At 32.6% G+C, this 14,325-nt stretch overlaps 1 protein-coding gene across 10 annotated transcripts in view; it reads right to left on the minus strand.

Moving 5' to 3' along the window:
- Positions 1-14,325, minus strand: part of LOC145247346 (calcitonin gene-related peptide type 1 receptor-like) — a 987,580-nt gene that overhangs the window by 167,496 nt on the left and 805,759 nt on the right. For all 10 annotated transcript variants that reach the window (XR_013863250.1, XR_013863251.1, XR_013863249.1 and 7 more), the window contains one exon: positions 9,798-9,948. Coding sequence is in view for 7 of the 10 variants with exons in the window: in XM_080109020.1 (XP_079965146.1) it covers positions 9,798-9,948 (151 nt within the window). In the remaining 3 variants the exon portion in view is untranslated. The remainder of the gene's footprint in view (positions 1-9,797; positions 9,949-14,325) is intronic.

Here is a 14,325-nt window from a genome sequence, read left to right on the forward strand (position 1 = left end):
CGTACACGAGTCTAATGTCAATGTTGGAAGTGGATTTTGCCATACTGTTATTTTTTATTTAAGAACTTTTGATAACATGCATTTCATTATAGTTGTTTTTGTTGTTATTTTTACGCATCTTGCCCCCCCCCCATTATTTTTTTTACAATTTTGCGCTTTGCCGGTCGATTTTTTTGTACTAAAGCACATACGTTACTGTGCTGAAAAAAATTGCTCACCAGAAGATGCGTATTTTTTTTTTACACAGTGATCACCACTTATCAAGGCTCGGAAGCCACTCAGGGATAAGGGTTATTGCAAGTACATTACGTTAGTGTGGAGATCTGATGAAGTGTTTACTTAAGGGGGCGGTTCACCAGGAACTTGTTAACGTTGGACTTGAAGACATCCAAGCTGTAGTCCGGTGGGAAGCAGGCAGACGGAACAGAGTTCCACAGGCGTGCAGTTCTAAGAAAGAAGCTTTGTTCATGGAATCCGCGTTTTGACTTAGGCACATATATAGTATTGAATCGAAACGTATAAAAGTTTAAGAACCTTAACAAAACCATCTTTGTTGTAAAAAAAACCCAACATTTTCTTGACAAAATTATTAATACAGGTTTTTTCGTAGAAAATCTACGGTACATATGGATTTTGGTAACGTGCTGAAATAATACCGTTTTTCTCACCCGTTCTTACCATTCTTACCATGGAGAGGGGAAGGTGTTTTGTAACTATTCTGTGCTTTCAACTAACAATTTATTATAAAAAATATATCGTGAAATTATAAAAATACATCGTGAAACTTGAAAAAAAAATAAATAAATAAAAGAAATGGAGGGCGCGTTCAACATTGCAATAGGGGTCCGATCGTATATGTCAGTCGATTAATGCTTTGTTTTTGCTTTTTTACCATAAAATGTTAGATTAAAGTTTTTTTTTAAGGAAACGTTTTTGGGTGTGTATTACTATACGCAAAGATTCGAAAAATTGTCAAAAACAAATATATAACAAACAAATGTTATCAAAGGCAAAATAAGTTACTTTTCTACCTAACTGGATACTTTTTTAGTGTTTTTATTTAATGTAACATGTTTATTCATCTCGAAAAACATACAGAGTTTACCGATGTATTGGAAAATTTAAAATGCCACCCGACTCTGTTAAATAAGGCAAGATTAAGAAAATGAGTTAAAAATAAAAAAATATACAAAATACTGTTAGAAACCCACAGAATATACGTCAGCCTATGTCACGGTAACATATTAAGTGAGTTTCTAACAGTATTTGTCATATATATATTTTTTGACAACTTTTTCGAATCTATGTGCATAGTAATACAAAACCGAAGTTGTTTTTTTGCCATCTTGTTGCTGGGGCAGATAATCAGAAAGTAAAGGTCCGTTTGTTGTTTTTGCGGAAGTTTTTTTTTTAATCTTGGAACGGTGCGTTAGGTCACGCGGGATTCACGTTAAGCTTTCTTGTTCCTTAGAAGCGCTGGTTGAGTGTGAATAAATACGTATTATATACGTTTAAAACCGAAAACAATGCATTATTACAAAATAAACAGACATTTATTTTGTTTGAAAATTATGTTGAAAAAGACGTGTATTTCCTCTTTTTATTAAATTTTTCCATTACCCCAAATTGAGCCACAACAGCGCGTGGCAGGGTACAGCTAGTATATATATATATATATATATATATATATATATATATATATATATATATATATATATATATATTAAGTAATGTGATTTATAATTTAAAAATTTAAAAAATTTTTAAAATTTAAAAATCAAAATTTAATTAAATTAAAAATCAGTTTTATAAGAAGGAACAGCAACAAAGTCAATTATCTGTACGATCGTTTCGGAAATCCGTGCTTTTTATTTGTGGTATACATGAAGTCACGTAGAACAATTATACATAGTTTTTTTGGTAAGCACGGTCTCCTCATCAGCAAATTTAGGATGATTTCTATTGAATTGAAAAGACACCAAAAATAAACCTAGCATTAAAAGTAAGGCAGATAATTGACTTTGTTGTTGTTCCTTCTTATGAAACTGATTTTTAATTTAATTAAATTTTGATTTTTAAATTTTAAAATTTTTTAAAATTTTTAAATTATAAATCACATTACTTAATATTGAATTAGCTCTAGGACATTTAACTATCGAGCTTATTATATATCTAAATTACAACGAGCATTTCCTGTATTTTAATTAAACTAGTAATTTCACTATTACATTAAAATACACTTAGCTCTTTAGACTATTATTCTAATCTCCTTTTAATTATATATATATATATATATATATATATATATATATATATATATATATATATATATATATATATATATTCCTAGTCCTTACTCAAAATCTGGTGCCTAAATGTCTACAGAGACTAAAAGGTTTCCTTGTGATATTTATAGCAACAGAGTAAAATTAGTCAGAATGGCTTACAAAGGTTAAAGTAAATCTTTTTTCGTGCTGGTTTATCGCTCTTCAAAATTTTTCTCTTATGTTATATGTTAAAGTTTATCCCTAAAAGGCATATCGCCACTTTAAAGTAAGGAGCTAATATTTAGGACCATGTCTAGGAAAGATAAACAAGACGTTGGTTTATGTTACATTTAAACTTCTGTATATCAGTACAGAAAGGGAACCGGGCAGCGGAAGGTGAATTCCAAGTCTATCGGTTCAAGGAAAGAAACTATTTCTAGCATTGAAGGACCCCGACAGTGAAGGGGTGCTCGGGCATATATAGATCAAGGGAGCACAAGTGCAATGAGGTCATCAGACTACACTTCATTAAAATATTTGTAAAATAGGCACAAAGATGCAATATAGATAGCGTCCAGCTTGATAGAGGAACCAAATTATCGCCCCATTAGCCTCCTCCCACTTTTTGCCAAAATATTTGAGACCATAATTAACCATGCTCTAGTCCATCATCTTACAGATGCTAAACTACTGACTGACAAACAATATGGATTTAGACAAGCCCGTTCCACCGCAGACATCCTAACTGTGATCTCTGAATGTATATACCATTCACTGGACAAAGCGGGGGAGGGCAGAGCGGTAGCTCTAGATATATCTAAGGCTTTTGACAGGGTATGACATGAGGGTCTCCTCAGTAAAATCAGATCATAGGGTATCACTGGTAGAATACTTAACATAATTAAATCCTTCTTAGATAAGAGAAAAATCCAGGTTGTCCTCGACGGTCGTACATCTAAACAATATGATATAAATGCGGGGGTGCCCCAGGGTTCTATCCTTGGACCTCTATTGTTCCTGATATTCATAAATGACCTCCCCGACAACATTGCCTCTGAGATGGGTATATATGCTGATGACACTACACTCTATGGCAGGCACGACAGGAAGACGAATGAACACATTTCTAAAGAAATGGCAGAAACACTAGGGGAAGACCTCCAATCTGTAGTGGAATGGGGACAAAAGTGGTTGGTCGCGTTCAATGCTGCCAAGACTAAACTAGTTTCATTCAATAATTACAAGAAACCCTCTCTACCACCCATAGCAATGGCCAACGACTCTTTATCTGAGAGTCCATTTTTCAAACTCCTTGGCCTAACGTTCACAGGAAACATGAGTTGGAACAATTACATTGAAGGCATTGCCAGGGCCGCTGCAAGAAAGGTGGGCTCTCTCTACCGTGCTAGAAAACAACTAACACCCGAAAGTATCCTGTACCTCTATAAGGCCACCATTCGCCCATGTATGGAGTATTGCTGCCACATCTGGGCTGGTGCATCTGCTACTAGTCTCTCGCTCTTTGACAAGGTTCAAAAGAGAGTCGCAAACCTGATAGGCCCTGAACTGGCATCTAAGCTTCAGCCTCTGTCCCATCGACGAAATGTTGCATCCCTCTGCCTTTTCTACAAATATTTTAGTGGTGAATGCTCTGACGAACTGCAATCATTTGTGCCCCCACGACGTGAGCACCCTCGACAAACCCGACAGGCTGCTAAATCCCACCCCCACACTGTAGAGATCCCTAGATGTAAAAGATCTTTTTACTCCAATAGTTTCTTCCCCAGAACCGCTAGACTCTGGAATTCCATTCCAGGTCCCTGCTTCCCCAACAGTACTGACGTGCAGAAGTTCAAGTGTAACGTGAACCAATACCTTGCTGCCCAAATCCCTACATAGTACCCCAGTAGTTGTTGCCCCTGATAGTAGCCCCCTAAACCAAAGTGGCAATTTGCCTTGTTTGGGGTGAAAATGTAATAAAAAAAAATATATATTCTTTGCAATGTCTTCAATGTCTTAGCAATGTCTTTGCAATGTCCTTAATGTATTTTTCCGGTTCATATTGCTCACAACTGTTAGGTCGAGGAGTTTGAAGGAAGAATTCTCAGGTAAGGTGTTATCTGCCATTGATATCGATGGTTGAACAGGTGTCTTATAAGTGTAAAATCAGAGCAGCATAGTCTTACTAGCATTAAATGTTACCATACATTTGCGGCCACATTCCATTACAACCTGGAGGTCATTTTCCAACGATTCTGCGATTGTCTTAGATTCATCTACATCCGTTCTTCTCTCGTGCATTTTATTGAGCTTTCTTTCATCAGCAATAGAGTAAGAAATTTTCTATACTTTTTTTGATAGATGATAATCTACAAAAAAAGCGAACAAATTCTTTTTCAATAAGTGAATTGTAACAATATCACTGAAGAATATTGATTATACTATTCGGAAAATAGACTGGCTAGCGCTAAAAAGTACACAAAATCAATAATTTATTACTTTCTTTTCTACATCAAAAATATTAATTCACTTGTTATATATTTTCACAAAGTTGATATACACATTCTTGCACCTCTCTCAATATATATATATATATATATATATATATATATATATATATATATATGTATATATATATATATAAGTATATATATAAAGAGAAACAAAGTTATGCGTTCATCAACGTTTCGTCTTTATATTTATATATTTATATATATATATATATATATAACTTTCGTGTATATACTTGTTTCACATTTAAATGTACAAATTCTACAAATAAATACTATTTTGCACGTAAATTCGTATCAATTCTCATGTGTTATGTTCCATATCTCAAGTCAATAGCACTGCACGCACTTGTTATTAAAGCAGTGAAAAACATAAGCACCTATTAAATATATTTTATGTATGAATGTGAGATTTCGTTTACGGTTCCTTCTATTTTACGATGTCTATCTTGAATTTGTTTTTGTAGTATGTGGCGTCACATATTTTTATTGGCTCTGCGTTTGAATAACCTGAAGTATTTTGTTTATTTTTATGTCGAATAACAAATCGTGTTTGAATTTTACGGCAGCATGATCGACAATCAGAGATTATGTAGCCAAGGGAAAATCTACAATATTTGATAGCCCAGAGTGTCACCAAATTTGACGACCATTTCATAATTATGGTGCACCGTTTTATGCTCATATCGTTGTTTTTTATATAACATATTTTATTAGAAAACATGTCATAGTAGGTGAAATGGATTGTTACTTATTTTAATGTTTCTTGTAAGTTTGGAGTATTGTTGTTGTTGTTGTTGTTGTTGTTGTTGTTGCTGTTGTTCAATTCTCATAAAAGCACAACAATACTTTATGCTTTTAGTTTCTTCGTTTTCGTTTGTTCAGTTATTAGATTGAAAACTTTTTAAGACTGAATGTATGGTGCGATGGGATTCTTAGCTGGTTTGAACGTGAGATAAAGTTTGGAGATTTTCGCGCATGCGCACATTATTCCTTCCTTTGATAGCTTGCAAACACCCTACTTAGGCCAATTAAAGGACTTTTAATATGGTTTCAATCATTTGCGTGCCATCTCATCTAGCACAGTGTACCGACTGGATGTGTCTCTATATAACAATGTCACTTTGAGAAATATGTGGTTTGAGGATTCTATTCTCCGAGGTCATTCATCGAAACAAAATTATCGTATCTATTCTTATCTAGTATACTCTGGCGTAAGTGTTAGACCACAACCTCGGAAAATTAAGTATGTTTACTGAAAAGTGACGCGTGAATGTGGTAAGCAAACAAAATATGTCGAAGGCCTGACTATCGATAATGAAGTACTAGATTACATTATAAAATGCATTGAAAAAGACAACAATACTGAAACGAAATTTCATTCAATACTACCGGAGGGGCCAGTTCGGCATTACCCTGTCGTAAAATACGCGTTAATATATTTCGATGCATATATATATATATATATATATATATATATATATATATATATATATATACTACGTTTATTATTACAGAGCTAATTTTTTTATTGAATATATTTATATATCTATATATCTACATACCTAGCAAAATTATATTTTTCGGTTTCAATATCACTTTTATTCAGTTTATAATTTCATGATTAAAATCATTTTCCTTTCTTATTTTCTAATAAATAATAATCAATGAGCCACACTTTTTTTTTTCATAAACTAGATCATACTGTATTTTCCCCAATTCTTTATTGCATAAATCAAGTTGACAAAGATTTTCATTAGAATTTGATGGCCTTAAAATGGCTGTTTTTTGTAACCCTCTGGGGGATACAACTTGTTGGAATGTCCCAACCATCATCTATGTCTTCATAGTTATAGTTTATTGTCAAACAGGGAGATAACTTTTTGTAAACCATAACAGGCTAGCGTATCTTGAAAAAACAAAAACACAAAACCGTAATCCGTAGATAAAATTAATGCTTATATTTTTCACACCTTGTTTTAATTATATTTTTGTATCAATTCTTTAAAGCATTCTTTATGTACTGGCACATGGAAAGTTTACACATTCTAAAATTACATTTTTAATTTATTTTTAAAGATTTAAAAGTGTGCCCTGTGAATTTTTTTGTTTTGTTTTTCTACACTCGTTCACCCTCCTACCATAAAAGGAGAGTGTGCTCAGTGGATCACTTGGACCTGAAGGAGCCTACCAAGGGACAAATGAAGAGGGGAGCATGAAGTCTCCCCAAATATATTTATACAACAAATATGAAAAAAAAGTTATGCCCATATAAAGCGCATTCTTTACTTATTAATCGGTGAACATTTTATATTGATTTGATAATTACCTGATTTTTTGGTAGATATTAAAAGACAGGTTCTATTGCGAAAATGAAAAACAATCCAATTTGGTTGTCACTGTTCATAGTTGATACAAATTGCTGATACATGTACTGCATACATGTAAGTTGGAGCAAATTAAAATTTGATAAAAAATGAAATCATACTAAAGGAAGATGTTACTTTTTAATAGCTACGTAATTAAAATCAAATGTTCAGCGCAAACTAAAGTAACAATGATATTTCATTAATGTTAGATTACTTTCATTGTCCTAACTTATTAACACGTTATATCGCCAGGAACATTTCTAGAAAAAAATGCGTTTTCAAAATATTCGTCTGTCGGTATTTACCTATCTGCAAATATAAAAGTATGATATCGTGAGAATAGACGATACTAGAATTGAATAATGTTCTCATGCTCTAACATTTGAATCTCATGTAACAATTTTACTTCCTATACTTTTAGAATTTCGCTCTTCATGGTGCAAACGTTCGTAAAAACAAGTAATGATGAAGTAATGCAATCAATAATGTATGCGAGGAAAAATAAAACTTTATTTTAATTTGCTATACATACATACTGATATATAACAGTAGTCATATTTCAACTTGAAATTTATGTATATATATATATATATATATATATATATATATATATATATTGTTATATTTTACTTCAGTCGAAGTTTTCAAAAATCAAGGGGCTCATTACTTGCAGCTAACATTTGAACTCTATATACATAGAATATTCAATTTACGTCCTTTATCTCTGAAACATTGAGTTAGTAAAGAAACTGAACATAATTTTCCTCTTCACAATTAACTATTTTTACATGTTTTAGTATGTCTTTAATTTTGGTCCCTTGGTCTTACTGATTTCCAGGACAAGAATTTATCTAGTCTGGTGGAGTATCCAACTTCGTACTATTACTTGTGGTAACATCAGTTGGAGAAGGTGCATCATCTTTGTAAAAGCTAAAGTGGGTTAGCCATAAAAGGGGTTCGTATTTGTGCTGCGAATACTATGTAATTTTTAATATTTGGTCAGGGTTTACTTCTAGAAAAAAGTATCCTCATGTCAGGTTGTTCTAACAAAGCCCTATACAGAAATACCTTAGACACTCAAGGATATCGTCTAGTAACCATTCAAGTTCTTCCTCTCTCTTTCTCTCTCCCCCTCTCTCTATATATATGTATATATATATATATGTATATATATATGCGTGTGTTTTGTGTGCATAAATATATATATATAAATATAATGTTTTAATCAAATAAAAATATATATTATGTTTCTGAACATTTTATACATATATTATTATTCATATCGTAATTTGTATCATACTTTCGTCAGTGCAGGCGATACTAAGATTGCAAGGGTAAATCAGTTATAACGTTTACCAAGTCATGACTGACGGAACGAGATCATGCTATCCTCTTAGATAAAATAAAGCGTTCTGTTCGAAATTCTGTTCAGATATCTCGAATTCAATAAATAAATCCGAAGAAGAGCGGAAGTTACATCGGTAGAAATTTTCTGAAAATAACACTTAATATAATAGAATAATGTGAATAATTCAAATAATATAAACAGATGTATATTTCAAAAAAATTGATAAAAGCATATATGTTTTATTTCCATTTACACCACGCCTGATGACATGCAATTACAATTCATTACAGAACAACTAAGTAGACCATAAGAATCTAAACACGCTAATAAAATAATTTGGAAGAAATTCACATACCGTTAGACAAGCACATTTTAACATTTAATTCTTAAAATATTTTACTAGTATATTGCTTAAATGGCACTAAAATAGTGGCGCCTTGAATGTACAATTTCATGTCAAATTTGTCTATATTTGAAAATGATCGTACGTTGGAAAAAGTGAAATTTACCTTAAATAAACAAATTCTTTGGTGGTGAATGCAGATAAGCTCTGTTTTGAATACAATTTATCGTTTATGTGTAATAAATACAATTTGATATATCTTATATTTATCGTTTATATGTAATAAATATACTTTAAGTTATCGTATATTTACCGTTTATGTGTAATAAATACAATTTGATATATCTTATATTTATCGTTTATATGTAATAAATATACTTTAAGATATCGTATATTTATCTTAGACTAAGTACATGAAGGCATAACAAACAAAAAGTGAGAAAACTCGTGGAAATATTGTCCTGTTTATCAATTTTTGGTGGAATATTATTTATTTATATTATTCCTTAATCGGATATAAGAATATTTTTACGATGTTTACGATTGTTTGTTTTTTATTTTGTATAAACTAAATACAAACTACAGAAGAATTCCATTTTAAATTGAGTTAATATGTCAATTTAAGAAGTCAAGTGAGTCTATGAAAAACACTGTTTCTAAGTAACGCATCAGGTAAAATATCTTAAACAAATTCGGATAAGTAACATCTCAATAGAAATCTAGAATTAAACTATGCATGGATCTCTTGATTTAAGAAAAAGTCGGCGAAAACACGTGGCACAGAAAAGTAATCAAGTTTGTGAAGCCGGAAAACTTATAACAATAATCATGCAAAAAATCAAGTGACAAATATTTTTAAAAGCTTATGTTGTGTTTGGTAAATACGACAGATAAAACTAAATGGCAAAAAGACACATACGCACGATATATTCGTACTGTTAAGGATGCATTTCTACTTACCCCAGGCAAAAGCATGATAAATGTAGGTACGTCTTGGCGGTCGGAAGGAATTAACCATCAGTTGATGAAGATGGAATCCTTCACAGAACATCCAAAAATAAGTTGTACATTGAAAATATCGATGGATAAGATACAAGGCCAAGCATTCGATCTGAAATTTAGAAAGAAAAGCAGTAGAATATAATGAAGCACTTATAATGTTGTGTAATTGTACGAGTAATATCAGATGCTTGCATAGGAAAACCGAATATACCTTGGGAAATAGAATAACGTGACAGGCTCGTTAAGTTAATACCGCTATCAAAATATATTAAGAAATAAATATTTAAATTAACATAAACGTAAAAACATTCCCAAAACGTCCCAAAGAATAAATAGAAACTCCTTGTAAAAACGGATATTTTCAGAAAGACTTGTAGAAAAATACACCGTGCACATACGTGAAAATGTTTCTATTCTGTGTTTTCATAATTTATAATTTTTTTTTCTTTTTAAAATCTCCGCAAGGTGCTGACAAATTAGAGATGACTATAATAAGGTTTCAAACCAGGGACAGACACAAGTACATATATCACACAGAATAACATATAATTTTCAAAGAAAACAATCTCTCTCTCTCTCTCTCTAAATATATATATATATATATATATATATATATATATATATATATATATATATATATATATATATATATATATATACACAATGGCTCGGGATTTTTTTTTTCAAAAATGAAAAATCATATATATATATATATATATATATATATATATATATATATATATATATACATATGATTTTTCATTTTTGAAAAAAAAAAAAAATTCCGAGCCATTGTATTTCAACATTAATACCTTCACTAACTAAATACAGGGTCGACAACTTTGTCGCCTTAAAAAACCATGCAACTTTATTAAAAAACTTTTATTGAAAAAAAAATTCAGGTTACTTAATAATGCAGTAAAGCTGACATCTATTCAATGTAGCCGCCTTCATCCTCAATCACCGCCTCAATACGGATCTGGAATTAGGAGCATTCCTTTTTTAAAAGCGCCAACAGGTGCTCTGCACATACATGGCAGATGGCAGCGATTAGGTTAGTTTTAGTGTTGTGGGAGGTCATGTTAGTGATGTTCTCGACGTATGACCAAACGAAGTAGTCAAGCGGGTTCAAGTCTGGGGAGGAGGAGGGCCAATGTGAGAAAGGAACAAAGTCGTAAAACCCCTTCTGAAATCAAGCCTAGGTCTCTTTGGACTTGTGGACTGGTGCCGAGCCCTGCTGCCACGCCCAGAAGCTATGAGCGGCCACCTGATTGCACCATTCGCCTTCGAATATGTGAGATGGCATGCCGTTGGCCTCACTGGAAAGCAAAAGACCGAAACCGTTGGTTTTTCAATGCGTTGAGCTGTTCCTTCAAGAGTTTAAACGTCCGGATTTGCATTTTCAGGGTGCGGTCGGTGACCTTGTTGTCATAACTTGGATCGGTAGAGAGCATGAGTAGTACAGTGGTTTATTTCCGATCTCGCTCGTTGAACATTGTCACTTTCAGACATGATAGAATGCTCCTATCGCTCTTTGGATTTGTACACAACTGACTAACTAGTAGATAGTTAACAACACAAAAAAGAAGACCGGTTTTCATCAAACGGAAATAGAATCATGTCTTTTCTAGGGCGACAATTTTCTCGTCACACTCTTTACGTCACACTCTTTACGTCACACTCCCTACAGATTATTCTTTCTTTCTATTATAACTGTATTGGCTAGCTCATATTATATTCTATAATAATCGAATATTATTACCAAATATTAAACAGAAAACAAAGCAAAACAGTATAAATCAATGGCTTCTATTTCTCCATTCAATAAAACGCCTTCATTTACAAACATATTTTTCTGCAATAATTATCTTCGTACAAAAATACCACCTTTTCTCTTTATGTATAAACAATGTTCAATCATTTATACCCAGAATAAACGCCTTCTGACATTTTCTTCTTTTAAACCGTTATGATTAAATTCCCGAAATAAAAAATATCGCAATATGTTACTAATTTTATTTTCAAACCATATACCAATCAACCCATTTCATTAATTATTTGTTAACTTTACTTTGATTTTCGTTGTTTCGTTTTTTTTAGAATTTATTTAGAATTGCACGAATTATTTTGCTGCTCAATAACTTGTACATTTATGTATCTTAATGACATTTTCAATGCAAGTGAATTGTTTTGTTTTTGTTAAGCGATTTTATGTTTTACTTTATTCGACCTTACTTTAACACTTGAACGACCTTTATTCAAAAATTAAAAAATAAACTGATAATCGCAAACAATTATTTATCATTTGATTTACATGGCGTTATCAAGTGATTTTTACTTTATTTGAATATAAGTCTCATAATCAACATGTGAAGTTTCAATATTGTAGAATTGGTTGATTCATTGAGACCAGAAAAAATGACGTCTTTACACAAATCTGTCACAAACAACAGTAAAAACATTTGTTATAAAAAAAAATTAAAAGAAAAAGAAATGTCAGATTTACAAATGTAGACTCACTTAAATAAATCGCTTTTTTTCTTTCAATATAGCATACATTTATGAACGATGCACCAGTTTACAATCGTTTCTCTTTAAGAGTTAAAATAATTTGTTCGTTACTACTAGTTTTCACTATAGACCTTTTAAACTGCGTGTTATACAAAACACAAAGAAACATTACATAAGTCTTTTTTTATAAAGGAAGTTACCACTCATCGCGGATTGAAGGTCACTGGTGGGTAAGGATTAAGGAGTGTACGGAGGAAACCGGGACAACAGTGTAGTAATCAATTGTGGTAGAAATTAGCTCACCAAGAAAGTGTTTACATATGACTTAAGACAACCATATCGGAGTCAGTTGGAATACATGCAAACAAAACAGAGTTCTACAGGCGGGCAGTTCTAGAAAATAAATTTGTATGGAATTTGCGTATTGAATTAGGAAAACATAGAGAGTAAGGGAAATTATTGATAGTCATCGAAACCGGTTGTGAACTCTATCAAGACAGGAGAGAGCCTTCAGAGCAAATGTTGCCCAGATGTAGCAACAATACTCAATTTTAGGACATATCTAGCTATTATAGAGTCAGATCATTGCGTCGTGAGTGAGTTATCTTCTGGAGCGGCAGAATGACGCAACTATTTTTCCTGCGACTTTGGCAACACATTTGATATACATCTTCCATTTCAGATCAGGAGTGAAATTCAGACTCGAGAGCTTGTCAAAGCAGCGAGTTTCTTTTATACGAGAGTTATTCATATCAATTGGGGCAGATATAAATGAAGATCAGAGCATTTATAGTAAAAAGATAAAAGCTTGGTTATCCATGCGTTAAAATGAACAAGTCACTTTTTGCAACATTGCACCACGTGCTCAAGGCTGGAGGGAGTAGACTTAAAAAAAGCTTGGACGTTGTTGGCCTTTGAAGTGTTTCAATAGATAAGTTTCCAACATCACGAACAGGCATGTGAACGTTGCTCAGATTATTTTTGGTATTGATAGGAAATTCCGTAGATAGATGGCCCTAATAGCACAGGGTTGAGTTTACAGCAAATCTCTTTGCAAAGAGTTTGGCTTTGTCAAATGCTGACGAAATCACTTTAGGCCCATTAATGATCGTCGGGATGGAGGACATGCATCTGTTCAGGACCTTGTTTGTTATCCGCAAAAACTCATGGGAATCAAGCCTATGTTCTTTCTACTTTGAACTTGATGAACTAAGCATATGAGTCTATTGCGTTTTCTATAATCCTTTTACAGTTATAGCTTGCACTTCTAAAGGCGACTTTAATTTCGAAACATGTATATAGTTGAGAGAAACAGAAGTAGTGATTTCTATGTACGATGGTGGCAGTACATTCAGGTGTGTACCAGCTACCGGTTCGGTTTCCAAATTTATAAGGATTTATTTACATGAGTTCTCTATCACGTACCAGGCACAGAACATATAACGTAGAATATTATAACACTAACAGCGTTCATAACGCATATATCCCACATACGTTTACTACGAAACTAATATTTATTCTTAAAAAATCTTCATTTATTCTTTTACTAGCAGGTTAGTCCAGCTTTGCTCGGGCCCTGTGTACTGTTCATAACTTTATGTACATATGTATATATATTTAAAAGTTTGACTCATATCCAGGTAGTTTACATTTTAAATTTCAAGTGTTTAGACCCACAATTATCGGAGGAGTTTGGTAGAGTCTGCAAAGAGCAATTTTTTCAACTTTGACCGATTGACAGCCAATTTTTCGCCCACAAAATGATTTAAAAGCTTGCTGCATGTCTGAATACCGCTTGTGTCAAATTGCAAATGTTTAGACCAATTATTGGCTGAATAGTTTTCTAGAGACCGCAGAGGTCAAATCTTTTGAACTTTGACCCCTCGGCAGCGCAATTTTAGACAAAATGGATTATAAAGCTTACCCCTTGTCTGAATAAACTTTATGTAAAATTTTAAATCTTTAGACCAAAAAT

This window comes from Euprymna scolopes, chromosome 25 (assembly GCF_053919585.1).
Source record: "Euprymna scolopes isolate OS-2025 chromosome 25, ASM5391958v1, whole genome shotgun sequence".
In the NCBI taxonomy this organism is placed as follows: Eukaryota; Metazoa; Mollusca; class Cephalopoda; order Sepiida; family Sepiolidae; genus Euprymna; species Euprymna scolopes.